Raw genomic sequence first — 18,608 nt, forward strand, 5'->3', positions numbered from 1 at the left:
AAATATAAATAAACGGCAGCAACTTTCCTCATGTCTAGCTCCTGCATTGGCGCGTCCCGTTCAGAAGTGATCATCCCTATACTTTATTCCCTTCTAAGACAATTACCCTCCACTGAGAGAGCTTCAGATGGCTGAAAAGTGATAACGGTCAGTCAGAACTCACTTTTTAAGCGATTATTATTGGAAATTTCTGTTTGAAACGACCCTACAGCACGGATTGTGCTCCATTGGAAGTGCCCTGCGAAGGCATGATCAGTGGCAGTTAGAACACAGCCAGAACAGTTGTAGAGGAAGTTCTCATTCTAGAAAGCATTTGATTGGACAAGGTTTCTCAACCTCGGACTAAAAGCAGGAAAATGCTCATTTTGTTTTCAGGGGGTCTTTAAGAATGTTAGGATATTTTACTGGAAAACAGTCCAAAATACTGATTATTAAAATTATTGCCATATAAAGACTTGTAAGAGTGGTTTGGTATGAAGTTGGCACTTAGTAAAGTGGCGTTCAGGACTCACTTTTGACATGAACTGTGCCGTTCGCAGCGGCTGAGAGGTATCTTGACCACACAGCTGGAAAATGCCACAAAGAGCGTGTGCGAGTCTTTATCCAGGTGGAAGGACAGAATTCGCCGATCGTCCTCGTTGCTGGATAAACACCTGGAGGAAGCAGAACAGAGCAAGGAGGCGGTGAAGAATAGATAATCACATGTTATCAGATCTATCTATCAGTCAAAGCTTTCTTCAGCAGTTCCACAGAAAGAGAATGAAAAAAATGCACGGTGCAGGTTAGATAGATAGAAAGTGAAAAGCTGTCACATTAAACAGATCTAATCTCGCCTCAAAGTATCCAAAACTTTCATTAAGGTCATAAAGATTGCTTCATGAAATGACTCTGATGTCTACTAATAAGTTTCCCACCATTTAAAGATGCTGAGAGTAAAGATCGAAAATGTAGATAATTATGGGATGAGAACATACTTGGCTTGATTGAAGACGTCTATCTCTTCCAGTAGGACGCTGTCATTCAAAGACAGCGGGGATGTCTTTGCCAGAACTTTCAGCACGACGCCAGCCTCAGAGCCAATGAAGACCACTGTGTAATTCTTATGGGGTCCTGCTGTGTTGTCCACTGCAAGTGCTGTCAGTCTGTACCTACAAATAATTAAATACAGATTTTTTTTTTAGAATGGGGCCACATTTCAGTTACAAAGAGAGGCCTGAATTAACTAGCAGCTTAACTTGATCTGATAAAGGACAAAACATGTTGAAACACGACACATCCATCAAGACCTGAAGCAGTTAAATTAGGTGTGTCATTTGTTTCTGGTTTAGAATGCAAAACCAACAATAACTCTACCTACTGGGAGGGTTATAATCGTTGATTGTTGTTTTCTTCTATGCTTATTTAACAGAATCATTGTGTGTACATGGTAACCGTAGATCTGCAAAAAAGTCTAGAGATTCACACGTGAAATTCATGCAAACTTATAACTGCTGAAACTTCTGTCAAAATTATTAATAAATTAGTTCTTATGTAAACTGTCACATTGAACTGAACGTAGGAACGCACCAATATGGAAATTCTGGTTGATTCTGATACACCAATAAATATTTTCATGTTATGGCCACTAACCAACTATTTTTTTATAAATAAACCAACTAAACAACTGCAATCAATAGTGCTATATGCTAAAAGTTCATTCATTTTGAAAACTGCAATTCAAATCTTAAATTAGGGCCCAGTTTATTTTCAAGCATATTTCTATGGATGGAGCTTTAAATGGTTAAATCTTTGCCGTGATCTGTCACAATCCTTTTAAATAAGTGCTGGAATCACTAATATGATGGTGTCAACAGCTTCTAAATCCTTGTAAATTTGAGACTAGGCTGAATCGTGGCACTGTGTCCGGTGTCCATACCTGACTCTTGTTTTGGTGAACCAAGGTTCGTCTCCGATGGAGGGGACAGAGGCATCCATGAGTGGGTGGGACTTGATGAACTGAAGGGTCTCATCTGGAAACTCGATGGAATTTTTGTAGGACTCCGCTGAACCGTGTCCCGCACAACAGCCGGGTCTGAACACACACACACACACACACACACACACACACACACACATTCCGGTTGAGGGATGGAGTGCAAAAAGCTATGTGCCACATGCCTGTAAATCTATACCAGCCTCCATATGGCCACTGCACACACAGGTTAAATATGCAGCATGTCAAATTATCGCTTGTAAATTATTAATCTGAGAATGATTAGCCTGTCATGAGCTAGTGCCTTGCACCAACCTGGGCTTAGGCAGCTTCTCCTCAGGAAATGGCGTCCACACTGAATCTGGCGTCTTTTGCTCTTTGAAACGTCCTTGGAATACTTTCTCAATGTCCACCATCGAGAATGCACACACTGCAGAGCCTGGAATACTGAAAAAAGAAAAAGAAAATTCAGTGTTTTCACCATGCTCATAAAACATATTAAACCAGCCTAAGATGGTTTGTTGGTCTGTTTGCTGAGTTATAAAGGAGCTCTGGTTACTTTTTAGCTGGAAAAGCTAGACCAGCTGAAGAACAGCTTTACAAGTCTTGGAGAATAGCAAGGACAGATGAAGACCAGCTTGGCCAGACTAGGAAACCAGTTAGACCAGATTAAACCAGCTTGGTGTGACTGGGAGACCAGTTAGAACAGCTAAACCAGCTTGGCCAAACTAGAGGACTGGTTAGACCATATTAAACCAGCTTGTCCAGGTTGATTGACCAGCTTGGCAAAACTGGGAAACCAGATATACTAACTGAAGAACAGTTTGTCCAGACTAGGAAACCAGCTAAACCAATTTGGCCACATTAGGAGACCAGTTAGATCATATTAAACCATCTTGGCCACAACAGGAGACTGTTAGACCAGCTAAACTAGCTTACTAGGAGACCACATAGACCAGATTAAACCAGTTTGGCCAGACTGGGAGACCAGCTAGACCAGCTTGGTCATACTAGGAGACCAGTTAGAACAGATTAAAACAGCTGGGCCAGACAGAGAGACCAGCTAGAACAGAATTAACTATCTTGGCCAGACTGGGAGACCAGCTAGACCAGATTACACCAGCTTGGCTAGACTGGGAGACCAACTAGACCAGCTTGGCCACACTAGAAGGCCAGCTGGCCCAGATTAAACCAGTTTGTCAAGACTGGGAGACCAGCTAGTGCAGTTGAAGAGCAGCTAGACCAGATTAAACCATCTTGTCAAGACTAGGAGACCAGCTAGACCACCTGAAAACCAGCTTGGCCAGGCTTGGAGACTCAGATAGGCCAGCTAAGACCTACTTAGGCTGGTTTATGATGGCTTTCCAGCAAGGCAAGAAGAAATTTTGTGAAAAGAGTTGTAAACCTTTACCTGTTCAATTGGGTGGTGAAAACTCCTACCACAGAAGGCACCCCGTTAATGTTGATGATGTCAGTAATGGCTTGAAGAACGTCAAAGTAGAAAAACGATTCTCCAGGAACAGAGCAGTTCAGGCGCGCCTTAACAAAAGATGTCCAGTGTTTTTCCAGCACCCGCTGAGACCCTCCCATGTCATTTTTACAGATCCGAGCCACTCTGGAGTAAACCGCCTGCAGTGAGAGAAAATAGCGAGAAATACTCAGCATCGCTGAGATCTCTTCACCCAGCAGCCCAGATTGATCTAAATTTACGCAAGAAATGCTTTTTCTCTATGATAGAACAAAACTGCAGTGTGCTAGAGGGCTTGAATTTGTCTACTATAACCTGTTTAATAATTCACTCCTGTAAAACCTTCCCTCAATGCAGGTGCTAACTGCAGTATTAACTACGGTTAAACATTCATTAGCCTGTTGTGGAAAAAAAAGTAATTATATGGGCCAATTTAAAGCAAATCCAGAGGCAATGAATGATTTCAAAATAAAAGCCTATTAATACTACATGTACTTACAAATCACAGTCACATTTTAGCAGATATGTGATCAAATTTGAATGCCTTAACGTGTCTGATTGCTATCCTGTCCTGTTCTGAGAAAAGCCATGGCATCTTTTGTTTGCAGATGCCACTTTGTTACTTGGTTTTATATTTTGTCAGTATGTCACCATCACTATGCCATGGTTCTGCCATGTTACGTTATTGTAAGGAGTGTACGTGTGTATTCTTGTGAATGTTAGCCTCCCCAATTTAGTTGTGTTGTGTTTGTGCGAGTCATACCTTCCCCAGGTTGTTGTGTTCTGCTGCGATTTCTCTGAAGAAAAAGTAGACGTAATCCCCATAATCCACAGCATGGAGGAAATGTGGCTCTGAGAAAGAGAGAAAACGAAAGCATTAGCATCTCCAGTACTGACCCCAAGTTCAATTTTGATGCGTTTTTGTTGGCTGAGTGGAGTGGGCTGACTGTTGACCTAGATTGTGCCACAGGAAGCTGGATTTTACAACAACACCCATTATTGACTTTATTCACAGCAGCGCCATCTTTGATTTATGACGGGAATGACAGAGGCTGTGAGAGATAGATGCCCAGTCTCTTTAATGGGTTGTACAGTTGTTTAAAGTGTTTTTGGATCGTTCCGCTGATAAAACACTGAAAAAAAAATCTTTCCAAGAAATTTCAGTAGATAAGAAACTCCAGACAACATGAGTTGTGGAACATTAGATGTAATCTAGGAGCTTTATGATAGCTTTATACAGTGCATGTCGTTGAAGAGGTGATAAGTCTATCCCTCACAGCCTTGTTTTCATTCCCACCAAAAATCAAAGATGGTGCTACTGTGAAATCCACTCGCTCATATCAAACCAGTTCTTCTTTAAGATAACTAGGGGTTATAGCTCAGATGTCTACTGGGTGCAGCGGGTTTAGCAATGCTAGCATAAAAAACTATACAGCTGGTAGGGATGGGCAGTATGGCGGTATATACCATGGATATAAGAAATTCTGTTATCCCGTTTATGTCTTGCTATTTCTGCCATGCTATTTAAATCAGAAAACTATAGCCTACTCTCCAAACTGTCACAGAGGGGCACTTCCATTGTAAACAGGTTTATGTTTCATTAGCATATTATTCAATTTATGTGCGCCCACAGTTGTGGATAATCCAAACTACACAACTAATATTGTGATAATACAGTGATAGAAAACGTAAGCTAGTATGTACACAAAGCAGATAAGCAGAAGTTGTTGCACCTTTTAACCACTTGGAGTCATATTTGATGGTGCGGAGGGCAGAGCCGTCTCCCATGCTACGATATATGACGGCATCACTGGCCAGGAAGTCCGCCACTGTAGCAGAGTACAGCTTATCATCTATAACACAAACACATATGATCTTAAAAAACACTCATGCAACTCATGCAATGTACTTGGAATTCATCACATGTACACCGAACACTAAAGGCCTATTCACACAACTAAATGAAAAAGCTAAACGAATTGCATACGAAAGGTCTATTTACAGCAAAAGCAAAACGAGAAAGCACTCTGGACGTTCACATGCTTTAATGCAAGATGCAATGCATCGGACACTTTATGTTATGTCTTGCACCACTCGACTGTTTCCGTAACGGCTTTTATACATTCCTTGAACTCAGACACCTACAATATAAACAGCTGCACATCTCCACATCTGAAAAAAAACAAACAAAAAAACAATCCTGTTTTGATTCAAAATCTAGTTTCTTGGTGTAAATAGGCCTTTACAGGCATCTAAAAACAACTGCACTGAACAAAAATTATTTTCTTGTTTTGAAATTATCATATGTAAACTTCCTTAAAAAAAGATAAATTAATAATAAATGTTTATTGATACTTATTTAGAGAATATAATGCAATTGTTTTAAGCACAAATCTAAAAAAAGCAAAAAAACTGTTATGCTTTAAACACGAAAAAAAAAAACTATTTGTCAATGGGGTAATACAAATAAACAGTTCAAGATATATCCTCTGAAAACATTAAAAGTCTTAATATCTTATACAATTTTGCTTCTCAAGTTAATTTATATTGTTTTAAGGATGTTTAGATATATTTACTGGAAAACAAGACAAAAATACTGATTAAGAAAGTGATTCTGTTATGCTGTGTTGCCCGTACAGACAAATTCAGATGCACGCGTGACCTCACACTGTACTAATTCACACCAGGTTGTGCCGTTTCTGTTTGTAAACTAGCTATCTTTAAAACATGAAGCTTGCGCAGTTGCTGATTTATGCACAACACCATTCTCGGATCTCATTGGAGCGTTAATTTTATCCAAAACCTTTAAAATTCGTGGCAAAGTTATTCATCATCCCCCTCATTATCGTAACAGCACTCATACCAGCAAACAGGGCAACGTTCGTCTGCTTGGCATCAAACGGGCAACGGGCCAACCCGCTGATTTCTTCCCCATCAAACTCCAGGTTGTCCAACTAAATAAAACATGGAGATAGAGAGAGAAAGAGAGAGATAAGGGGTCCTTATCTTCATTGCATTGTAAAACTGCTCCCATTAACCAGTCACTTATTAAGAGTAAAATAATGGAGAAAGACAAACAGACAGACAGACAGACACGTAGCCCTTATAAATAGTGCGACTTACTCTGTAGTAGCGGCACATGGGGTTAAAACCATTTGTTCCACATATGAACACCAGATCATCATTTCTCGGAACCAGAACTTTAATGAAGTTATGGCACTCGTCCTACGAGGAAGACAACAGTGAGGTTTATGGATGTTTCAGTACTGTAAACAGATGCGTCAGATTTATGCTGGAGAGGTGATGGACTCACTCTGTGTTTTCCCTTCATGGCGCACGTCTCTCTGTCAGCCTGTCCCGACCGCCACGTCAGTTTCTGTGACATCACACAATCACTGTTACACATGGTTTCTCTCCCACACACTCTTAAACATTAACTTCAACATTTATACCATGTTCTAACCAGGCGTGAGATGACAAGTTCGTAGTGACAAGTAACTTTTCTGCCCATATGGCAAAAATATCTTTCTTGATATGTCGTATGATGTATTTTAAAATATATTAAAAAATGGGCAAAAATATATCAGAAAAGTAAATAGCTTATATGTACTGTATAAAGTGAAAAAAGGATGTACTGTATATATAAATTGTTTGTGCTATTTCTTGTATATACAGGTGCATCTCAAATTAGAATGTCGTGGAAAAGTTCATTTATTTCAGTAATTCAACTCAAATTGTGAAACAGACTGAAGTAGTTTAAGTCTTTGGTTCTTTTAATTGTGATGATTTTGGCTCACATTTAACAAAAACCCACCAATTCACTATCTCAAAAAATTAGAATACATCATAAGACCAATAAAAAAAACATTTTTAGTGAATTGTTGGCCTTCTGGAAAGTATGTTCATTTACTGTATATGTACTCAATACTTGGTAGGGGCTCCTTTTGCTTTAATTACTGCCTCAAATCGGCATGGCATGGAGGTGATCAGTTTGTGGCGCTGCTGAGGTGGTATGGAAGCCCAGGTTTCTTTGACAGTGGCCTTCAGCTCATCTGCATTTTTTGGTCTCTTGTTTCTCATTTTCCTCTTGACAATACCCCATAGATTCTCTATGGGGTTCAGGTCTGGTGAGTTTGCTGGCCAGTCAAGCACACCAACACCATGGTCATTTAACCAACTTTTGGTGCTTTTGGCAGTGTGGGCAGGTGCCAAATCCTGCTGGAAAATGAAATCAGCATCTTTAAAAAGCTGGTCAGCAGAAGGAAGCATGAAGTGCTCCAAAATTTCTTGGTAAACGGGTGCAGTGACTTTGGTTTTCAAAAAACACAATGGACCAACACCAACAGATGACATTGCACCCCAAATCATCACAGACTGTGGAAACTTAACACTGGACTTCAAGCAACTTGGGCTATGAGCTTCTCCACCCTTCCTCCAGACTCTAGGATCTTGGTTTCCAAATGAAATACAAAACTTGCTCTCATCTGAAAAGAGGACTTTGGACCACTGGGCAACAGTCCAGTTCTTCTTCTCCTTAGCCCAGGTAAGACGCCTCTGACGTTGTCTGTGGTTCAGGAGTGGCTTAACAAGAGGAATACAACAACTGTAGCCAAATTCCTTGACACGTCTGTGTGTGGTGGCTCCTGATGCCTTGACCCCAGCCTCAGTCCATTCCTTGTGAAGTTCACCCAAATTCTTGAATCAATTTTGCTTGTCAATCCTCATAAGGCTGCGGTTCTCTCGGTTGGTTGTGCATCTTTTTCTTCCACACTTTTTCCTTCCACTCAACTTTCTGTTAACATGCTTGGATACAGCACTCTGTGAACAGCCAGCTTCTTTGGCAATGAATGTTTGTGGCTTACCCTCCTTGTGAAGGGTGTCAATGATTGTCTTCTGGACAGCTGTCAGATCAGCAGTCTTCCCCATGATTGTGTAGCCTAGTGAACCAAACTGAGAGACCATTTTGAAGGCTCAGGAAACCTTTGCAGGTGTTTTGAGTTGATTAGCTGATTGGCATGTCACCATATTCTAATTTGTTGAGATAGTGAATTGGTGGGTTTTTGTTAAATGTGAGCCAAAATCATCACAATTAAAAGAACCAAAGACTTAAACTACTTCAGTCTGTGCGCATTGAATTTATTTAATACACGAGTTTCACAATTTGAGTCGAATTACTGAAATAAATGAACTTTTCCACGACATTCTAATTTATTGAGATGTACCTGTATATATATATTATTATTATTATTATTATTATTATTTGGAATTTGGGAAAAATTTTGTCAGTACTTTATAGAATAAAACAAAAATGTTCATTGTACTCAAACACATACCTAAAAATAGTAAATCCAGAGAAACTGACAAATTTGCCGTGGGCAGGGCTACCCTGCGTGAAAAAACAGAAACCTAGTGGCTGTCAACATGCCTTGTCGTGGCTGGTTAGGGCAGAAACTCACAATAACACGAAAGAGATAAGATATAACACTTGATGCTTCATAGTGTCACACCTGGTTATGACATGTCGCTATACGAATGTTTTAGTTGTAAAGTGATTTGTGTGAACCCACCCTGTACGGGATAATCTCATTCCTGTAGGACTCTCTCAAACTCACTAAATAAACCTGGTCCCTGCAAGAGAGAAAAACAGTTTAGACTACACTAACACACACATGCACAGTTCTACTAACCTTAACCACACTGAAAAAATTTCAGTGTATTTGTCTTTGTTTTCCAGTAAAAATAGCTGAACATCCTTCAAACAAGATACATTTATTAGAGAAGCAAAACTACTTATGAGAAGACTTGATTTTTGGAGAATATATCTTGAATTAAGCTGATTTCTTACCCCATTAGCAAATATTTTTTTCTCATTTTAAGCATACAACAAACAAAATGTAGTTTATAATTAAGTAAAATATGTCTTGTTTTTTTTTTTGCATTTAGTTCGAGTGTTCTGAACAGGTCAAACAGTCGATGGTCTCAAATCCACATCCTGTTTCAATGCTGACTTACCTGCCTGCTATGAACAGCGTATCATGTATCTGTGTCATGAGCTGAAACTCCAGTCTATGCAGAGATTCGTTGCCGGATGGGCGTCCTCGGAACACCGGGTACTGTCGAGCATCTGCAGAACAATCAGATGTGCCGTTATTCAGTATTAGCGTCAGCAGAGATCGATGTCGGTATTGAACGACTGTGGCAGCTGCATGTTAAACTGCCCTGAAAAAAAGTCTCTGCTAAAGTAATGAATATCACACCAGCAGCTTCTGCAGTGATGACAAGCACTGCAGCGTCAGCATACTGGGGTGCTTTCTCACTGCAGAACACAGCAATGCTAATGCAGTGACTACAGATGTTTACATCTCTTTTAAAGAACTCGTTTATAACACTGCATCGGTTCACACTAGGGCTGGGCGGGATGAAAGTATATACTATAAATATAGTATGAATTATAAATATAGTTGATTATGGAATGCAAACATTAAAATGTATCACCTTACAAGTCATGCGCGTAAAAATGCTGAGATGTCATAAGATAACAGGGTGAAAAGTAGGAGTTTATGAACCGATAATCTGCCGTTTGACTCGTTATTTGTGTGAAAGTGAATAAAAGTCATTGTTGTAGTGCCTCTAGTGTTCATTTCGTTCAATGAGGCAGGTGAAAATCATTTTGCAAATATGTAGCCCTAGGTTTAGTAACATGATTCTATGAGACCAGGTTAAGATTTCAACTGATGTGCAGTCACAGGTGTGTATATATCTTCTATTTTAAAACAGTTTCAAATGTGGCACATCTAAGCATATCTGTTTTTCCGTTTTGAATCTTTTGTTTTTTAACTGTGTGTGTAAAAATGTAAGGTTTTAGCCTTGATGCAAGACTTGGACCCCATCAAGGGGAGTATGTTTCATTTTTTTTAAACTTCATGGTTATGAAATAAACATAACATTTTTGGTTGAATTTCCAGCAAAATAACTATATCATGATGTATACCATTACTGTGAGCCCACCCCTAGTTCAGACTGAAAAAGATGTTCTCTAGATGTGGACCATTTAGAATCAGTGTGAAATTGCACATGTCTGCTGGCTCTTACAGTGTCTGTCCACGATGTCTAGCGGGATGTTGTCTTCAGGAAAGCTCACAGTCTCCAGGTGGGTCACTGCCAGCAGAAGCAGTAGCAGCAGGTCAATCGTCAGTTCTCGCCACCCCATCGCTGGCACAGAGGACACACACCTCCTGTACTGCACTGATATAGATGTTACCTGCAACACACACATACGGACGTCAACACTTTTCATGCACTACTTATAATTATTTCCTTGTGCATGACCTCTGTTGGGATTTGCTGTGTAGAAAGCCAGATTTCAGTGTTTATATGTTCAGGTTCACTCTCAACAGATCATTCAGTGTGTGTGACTGTGTGTGTGTGTGTGTGCATTTGGCAGCCAATACCCATGATTGAAAATCTGTCCCTGAGTGGAAGGTCAAAAAACAGACAGAGACGGGGTGGAGAGTGACACCAGGAAAGTGGAAATGCTCATTGAGCTGTTGGCATACCCACCAATATACTGTCCATTTTCATATGTTTGCACTGTGTCTAGGATGTAATTTGTGTGTCATTAACTTTCATGTTCAGTTGAGATTTAATTTACTGGCTCTTTGTTTGGGTCCATGAGAGCCCATTGATGTGATTATTAAAATAATATTAGTCATCTCAAAATTAACCTCTTACATTTCCTTCAAAGTCCTTAAATATATTCCTCTGACCTAATCAAATCCTAGTTTGCAAATATTATTAATGCTTTAACTATCTATTGTATCATAAAGCAAGTAAAACAAGTAGTTATCCATTCTAGTAATGTTTCATTTTTCTGTTTGGGGTCAATACTCATAAGATTAGGAAAGGTCATGAGGTATCAAACTGATACTTCAAAGTTAAGCATGTTTTTCAAGCTATTAAAATGGGCTTGGGTCTCTTAAGGTGCGGACATATTTACACGGCGAAATTACATGGACGAAGAAGACATGGGCGAATGTTAAGCGCGTGTGAAACCAGCAAGAAACAAAATACCAAGTAGCTTCTTTTTAATGCTGCACTTTAAACTCTAGGAGAGTGAAGTTATAAGAAACTTGCCGCTAAAATGATATCCTTGTCCACTGAGAATATTCAGTGTAGCTGTGCACGAAGCACCGACCACACAGAGGTTACTGCCAAACCAAACAACTTCCTGCTGGTCAACCCGACAAATTAAAGTTCACAAAACTTGAAATCCATTGTGAAATTCATGATCGTGCGGAACCTGTTGAGATGACTGTATTCTGCCTTCGAAATTTTGCCTATAGGTTGACAAAATGAACTCTTAGAACTCTCTTCAAGGAAAGCTGACCAAAAATATTGATGGCATCTTCTTATCTGCATGGGCATACACACATTTTTGTCCAATCAAATGCTCTATTGAATGAGAGTGTCTCTCCCCTTAAGACCACCTACTTCTAAATAGCAATAGCAAGTAACAAAAAACAGTAACCTAACCGAGGTAAACCTATGCCTATTGTCTATTTAAAAGGTGGAGGGATGAACCCATTATGTGCCACCCCAACATCCTTCTTCAATATGAAATCCTCCAAAACAGAAAAAAAAAAACTATGCTCATCGAGCCATTTCATAGGGTCTTTAAATGTGTATTTGGGCTGAGTAATTGAGTTCAACTGTGTTTGTTGTGCCAGGCAAAGAGGAAGTCTGACAGAATAACATAGGGAAAGTTTTTCCAGAGGTCTGTGTGCTGTGGTTGGGGTCGTGTCCTGGAGAGTCAATCATTTGTGCAAATTAATGAGATATGTAAAGTCAAATATTTATAAAGCCACAAATTATTCATGCCAGCAAAGCCTGAACGGATATAAACAATTTACATGGAGACAACAAACAGCTTGGCAAAGAGAGAGAGACAGAAACATCTCCTGAATGCCTTCTCACCACAACTCGAACACATACAGTATTGACATTTGTGCAATTAGCGGCTCGGCACACCTGCTTCCTTACTGTAATATGCATATGCTGCCTGCACCAGCCTGCTGTTATTGATTAGCTTTTGATTGATCAGTTCTCAACTGATTAGTTTAATGGGAAGTGGCTTGAGGAAGTTCTCCAAATGAATACAATCTACAGTCTTGAGTGCAAGAGAGATGCTCTGCTGTTGCTGCCATAGACCCTGCTTTCTACAGTCTGTCTGCAAGAAAACCTGGGCTGATGTGCTTTGCCATAATGTGATCAATAGCTGTGGCTTTTTTAAGGCAAAATATTGAAAGGTATAACAGACAAGATGAGAAGGAAAGACTAGATGAGATAAGATGAGAAGAGAAAAGATGACACAAGATGAGAAAAGAAAAAAGAAGACAAGATGAGAAGTGACGAGACAGTAATAGGGGAGACAATTCGAGCAGATGAGACAAAAGAAGACGAGTAGAACAGATTATATGAGAAATGAAGAAAAGAAAAAAGGTGACATGAGGAGAGACAAGACGAGAAGAGATGAGAAAAGAATAGACAAGATAGATGAGATGAGACAAGAATAGAGAAGACAAGATGAGGTAAAGAGGCTAGATGAGACAGAATGAGGTGAGAGTTGAACAGACTAGATAAGAAAAGGAGAGATGAGGTGAGACAAGACCAGAAGAGAAGGAAAGACAAAATGAGATAAGAAGTGAAGAGTAGAAAAAGCAAGATGAGAAAAGAAAAGAAAAGAATGAGAGAAGATGAGATATGACAAGAAGCGATGTGATGAGAAGAGGAGAGACAAGACATGAGGAGACAAGAAGAGACCAAATGAGACTAGAACAGATGAGACCAGACAAGAGGAACAACATAAGACAAGATGAGAAAGAGATAAGGAGAGCCAAAATAGACATGAAGTGAAGAGTAGAAGAGATGAGAAAAGTAGAGAATAGAACAGATGAGATGAGAAAAGGAAAGAAGATAAGATGAAATATGACAAGAAGAGAGACAAGATGAGAAAAGAAGAACAGAACAGATGAGGAGAACGAGACAAGGCATGATAAGACACGAAGAGACAAGAAGAGAATAGAACAGATGAGACAAGACAAGAGAAGAGATGAGACAAGACGAGAAAGAGACATGGTGAAACAATATGCGACAAAGAAGGAGAGATGAGGATAAAGTAAAAGACAAGAGAAGGAGAGATGAGGTGCGACAAGACAAAAAGGAGAGAAAATGAGACGAGAAGATAAGAGTAGAAGAGATGAGATGTGAAAAGAAGAGAATGGAACAGACGAGACAAGATAACATGAGATGAGACAAGATGAGAAAAGGGGAACAGAACAGACGAGAAGAGAATGCGTGACAAGATGAGATAAGACAAGAAGAGAAGAAATTAGACTGGAACAGACGAGACAAGTAGAGAGACAGCACAATATGAGAAAAGAGAATATACCAGATAAAAAAGGAGACAATAGCCGTGTTTCCACCACCGGGCCAAATGAGGGCATGCTAGTGCATGCCAGGGCCAGTTGTGTTCCCACTGTCACCGGGGCTTCATTGTGCCTCCTCTGGGCTTTCTTGGGGCCAATGGCATTTTGTCTGCCGATTTCCCTTGGGCCAAACAAGGCTAAACCAGGGATTGAGGCGGGTCCAATGTCAAAGATGGAGTTTCGCTGAACTTGTCATGATATGTATCCAGCGCACAATGGTACAGGTTCAGCAAAAAAAATAAAAAAATACAAATACGGACAGTACAAATCCGTTAAAATAATGGACAAAGCGGTGCCCAAAGAAATGACTTCCCATGGTTTGGTGAACTTTCATAGACAGTGTGCTGGGACATCATCCCTCTGTTAGTAGAGACCACTCGAAACATCATACAGTCGGTGAGTTGTTATTAGTGCCCGACCGATATATCAGTCGGCCGATATTAGCCTTTCACCGATATATCGGTATCAGCGTATATTTTACCGATATGCGCTGATATGAAAACTTTTTTTCAGAACATATAATGCAGAAAACAATGCTTTAGAATTTGTGTCATAGCATAGTTTGTCCAGCAGAGCACACTCCGTCTCCATTGTTTACAGAGCTGACTCTGAGCTGACGGTGGTTCTGCAGACAGGGCGGAGTTAAGCTGTGTGTCTTCACGGTAAGTTGCTAACTAGTTTGTGAAATACATACTGGAAAGTTAATAAACTATGACCCCATCACTTATATAACATTAACCCTGTCCCTGACAACCATGTCACTCATGTCTGTTTGCTGTTAGCCAGCTATAGTTTGTCAGTGCCGTCAGTAAAGTAGTAGATTGAAAGGTAAACATCAGCGCATCATTTTGCAGCTCAGCAGACAACAGTGCAGTGGTGGAATGTGTCTGTTGAGTGTTGATTTCATGCTATGCTGTTACCTAGTTGGTGAGACACAATGCTGGAAAGTAAAATAAACAACGTCCGTCTTTTACTCTCCGTGACAACGAGCTTATAGCTAACTAGCTAATCACGTAGCTACTTTCATTGTTGTCAGCTGAGTGGAAGCTAATGAATAAACATATTCACCAAACTGCTTTGTTCAGGATTCACAGTTTGGTACCCCCTTCAACCGAACAATTCCAGTCATTACATTTATAAAATGTAATATTTAAAAGTCTGGTTTTCCACAGTTGAAAGTTTCAGCTGAACTTGTATAGCAGAATACGGTGTAACACCACTGCCGCTGTTTATCTTGGCTCGGCAGTATTAATATAGTCAGCATTTGACTGATACTAAACAGTAATACTGATGTTTATTTACCTATTTATTTTATTTTTATTTATTCTTTATTTTAATGGTCAGCATTTGACTGATACTAAACAGTACTGATGTTTATTTAGCTATTTATTTTATTTTTATTTATTCTTTATTTAAATGGTCAGCATTTGACTGATACTAAACAGTACTGATGTTTATTTAGCTATTTATTTTATTTTTATTTATTCTTTATTTTAATGGTCAGCATTTGACTGATACTAAACAGTACTGATGTTTATTTAGCTATTTATTTTATTTTTATTTATTCTTTATTTTAATGGTCAGCATTTGACTGACACTAAACAGTACTGATGTTTATTTAGCTATTTATTTTATTTTTATTTATTCTTTATTTTAATGGTCAGCATTTGACTGACACTAAACAGTACTGATGTTTATTTAGCTATTTGTTTTATTTTTATTTATTCTTTATTTTAATTGTCAACATTTGACTGATACTAAACAGTACTAATGTTTATTTAGCTATTTGTTTTATTTTTATTTATTTATTTATTTTCTCAGTGTTCATTTCTAGAATTTGTTGACTATGTATAATAATAATGTCAAATATTCTTTGATAAAAATATTTGTTTAAGAAAGCAGCCTTCTGAGTACCTTTGCATAGTCATATCGGTGCAAAATCTGTGAAAAATCCTCATAGAAAAGGTCTGTTTTCATTCTAGCTCAAAAATGTACTATATCGCACACACGAATTTTCCCCCTCTAAAACCGGTATCGGTCTCAAAAATCCCATATCAGTCAGGCTCTAGTTGTTATCGCTAATTTATCTTACTAAATTTATCTTAAACTCAATTTTATAGATAACAAGATAACAGCATGATTTTCCCTTTTGCTTGTGAAATGGGCGAAGTCTGTGACGTTGGCATCAAGGCGGTGTATTAAGGGTGGATTTTAGGGTAACGCTGCAGGGCTATTGGCCCGATGGTGGTAACACAGATCGATTTTGGTCTTACGGCTTGAGGTCCGAGGCTATTGGCTCCGGCTGGCCAGTTGATAGCCCTGGCTTGCACTGGCCCGATAGTGGAAAAGTGGCTAATAAGAGATTAAATGAGACGAGATGAGACATTATGAGAAAAGATGAGACGAGGAGAGATAAGATGAGACAAAATAAGATGAGATGAGAAAAGAAGAGAATCAGAGAAGAGAAGAGAAGAGAAGAGAAGAGAAGGTGACAAGTTTTCAATGCCCCTGTGTGCTGGAGATATTAAAAGCTTTTATGTTTGGACAGTTTGTGGACGTGAAAGGTGAAAGGGTCCAAAATGTGCAGATCATAATAAACTTCCAAATGAATTTCTTTTCCAAAGAGCATCCTTGATCCATGCAGGACTGCACACATCAGCAGACCGGCTCTCTCGGAGGAGTCGGAAAATACTGTATGGATTAAGCGGTGTGTACAACAGGAGCCCTGGTTTAATATGCCACTGAGAGTCTAATCACAGCTTCACAGCACCATATCATTTCCTCCGCCTGCATATCACCCAAGAAATAAAGAGGGATATTTCCAGCACCCTGGAATAAATTCATTGTCGCTGACAAAAAATTCCTTACAAGCTCTCATAATTATTCATAGAAACACCACAGGGAGCTACACAGACACGCTACACTACCACAATAATTCCGGCATATGAAAAAAAAATGGCAGGATTGGGCAACGAGAGCAAGGGAGAAACCTAATGCAAAACAGAAACAAAGGACATACAAAGGTCAGCCGTCTTGAATTACTTTTCAATATACAGAGAACGCAACATGTTTTCTGTTGAATATCTTGGGTTTGGTTTTCCATTCTTGCCTTCCAGTGTATGAGTCTGGACAGGCCCTGCAAGGAGAGAGAGCAGCTAGTCACGCAACTTGTTAGTGTTTAGCTGCTCCCCAACTACTCTCATAACAGCCTCTCTCAATGCGACGCAATCACGCAATGGCTGATGTTATTGGCTGCGTTTCCCAGGCTGGAGTTAGAAAGAGGCTGGGATACTGGCATTCTGCTTGTATTGGCAGGTTGTTTCTAGTCAGATTGCCTGCAGGCACAGATCCACCCTGCACCGCCCGCAAGCACTAGGGAGTCCAGCTGCAGGAAATGCGACAATAAGAGCCAAAAGAACAAAGCTGATCAGTGACACTGAGGGATGTTCTGTGGCTTAAGTTTATGTTATGAAATAAACACTCGCGTGGACAGGATCAATGCCACTGATCTGCTAAGGTTAGTTTTATGCATCCCAATGCAGGGGAGAATTATGTCAATTAATTGTAGAGTTGTATTTCAATCCGCAAGTTCACTGTAGTTTAACACGAAGCCTGCAGGTCTGCCTGAGGCCTGATACTGAGAAAGTGGGTGAAGGAGTAAGAGAATAGAAGCTGTAAATGATAGATGAGTTACGATCAGGCCCAAACAGAATCTGAGAACTCTTTCGAAATTTCCACGCTGATTGTTTTTGGGGAAATCTTCGGAATATATTTAAACACTTAAAATGAGTTGAACGAGTTGAGAGTACTACATTATTACGGCTGCTGAAAATACTTATAACTTTGCTAAAATATTAAATAAACAAAAATGCTATTTGTGGACGATGAGCTGAAATTTGTGAAATCTGCAGGAACTTTGTCGGAAATCGGTGAATGCAGATTTTGTATGGGCACAGTAATGATCTTGAAAATGGGCTAAATATGGATTTCTCAACAGTTTTGACATGTGTGGTTCCAAATACCTTAATCGGATAGTCGGCTTAATTGGAAGATAGTTGGCCATTTTGTGAGGGAAAATACGCAGAATTCCACGGAATGTATTTAAACGGGTAAAAATTTGTTCAACTGTGTTAAGAATACTACAATCTCAATGGCTGCTGAAAACATTATTGAATTAGCTAAAATATTTATTAAACAAATGTGCGATGTACCAAATCTGCTGAGTTTTCTGCTGAATTCTATGTGCAGATTCCATATGGGCCTGGTTATGATCTTTAGAATGGGCTAAATATACAGTAGATTTCTCAACTGTTTTGACATGTGTGGCTTCAACTAGTTGGGCAAGTCGATTATTCAGACTATATTTGGCCATTTTGAGATCAGCATCAACCAATAACTATGCTCGATTGGCCAAAGTACTGTACAATTGGCTGTTCCAACCCGAAATTGGGCCTAACAACTTGAAAAGCCAAAACAACATTATTAAAAAAGTAATCTTTAACTTTACATTGTTATATGAACAACAGACATTAATTTCACAAACCACACAAAATGTTGTAGTTAAAAAAAAAAAAAAAAAAAGTACACAATAACGGTTCTCGACTAGGGATGCACCGATACCACTTTTTCTCTTCCGATCCGATTCCGATATCTGAAATCTCAGTATCAGCCAATACCAGTTGGC

General features: G+C 39.4%; 1 protein-coding gene and 1 long non-coding RNA gene across 7 annotated transcripts in view; one reads left to right on the plus strand and one right to left on the minus strand.

Annotated features, from left to right (window-relative positions):
* LOC127456130 (uncharacterized) overlaps positions 1-18,608 on the plus strand; it is a 113,733-nt gene that overhangs the window by 50,471 nt on the left and 44,654 nt on the right. The window lies entirely within an intron of this gene.
* Positions 1-18,608, minus strand: part of LOC127456128 (semaphorin-6D-like) — a 29,332-nt gene that overhangs the window by 7,294 nt on the left and 3,430 nt on the right. For all 6 annotated transcript variants that reach the window (XM_051724469.1, XM_051724468.1, XM_051724466.1 and 3 more), the window contains exons 2-14: positions 10,533-10,701; positions 9,453-9,564; positions 9,008-9,068; positions 6,754-6,816; positions 6,564-6,665; positions 6,304-6,394; positions 5,174-5,293; positions 4,204-4,292; positions 3,384-3,601; positions 2,288-2,419; positions 1,916-2,071; positions 975-1,148; positions 513-653 (exon numbers count right to left, since the gene is read on the minus strand). In XM_051724469.1, coding sequence (XP_051580429.1) covers positions 513-653; positions 975-1,148; positions 1,916-2,071; positions 2,288-2,419; positions 3,384-3,601; positions 4,204-4,292; positions 5,174-5,293; positions 6,304-6,394; positions 6,564-6,665; positions 6,754-6,816; positions 9,008-9,068; positions 9,453-9,564; positions 10,533-10,650 — 1,577 coding nt within the window. In that variant the 5' untranslated portion in view covers positions 10,651-10,701. The remainder of the gene's footprint in view (positions 1-512; positions 654-974; positions 1,149-1,915; positions 2,072-2,287; positions 2,420-3,383; positions 3,602-4,203; positions 4,293-5,173; positions 5,294-6,303; positions 6,395-6,563; positions 6,666-6,753; positions 6,817-9,007; positions 9,069-9,452; positions 9,565-10,532; positions 10,702-18,608) is intronic.

The sequence above is a fragment of the Myxocyprinus asiaticus genome, chromosome 18, assembly GCF_019703515.2.
Source record: "Myxocyprinus asiaticus isolate MX2 ecotype Aquarium Trade chromosome 18, UBuf_Myxa_2, whole genome shotgun sequence".
Classification (NCBI taxonomy): domain Eukaryota; kingdom Metazoa; phylum Chordata; class Actinopteri; order Cypriniformes; family Catostomidae; genus Myxocyprinus; species Myxocyprinus asiaticus.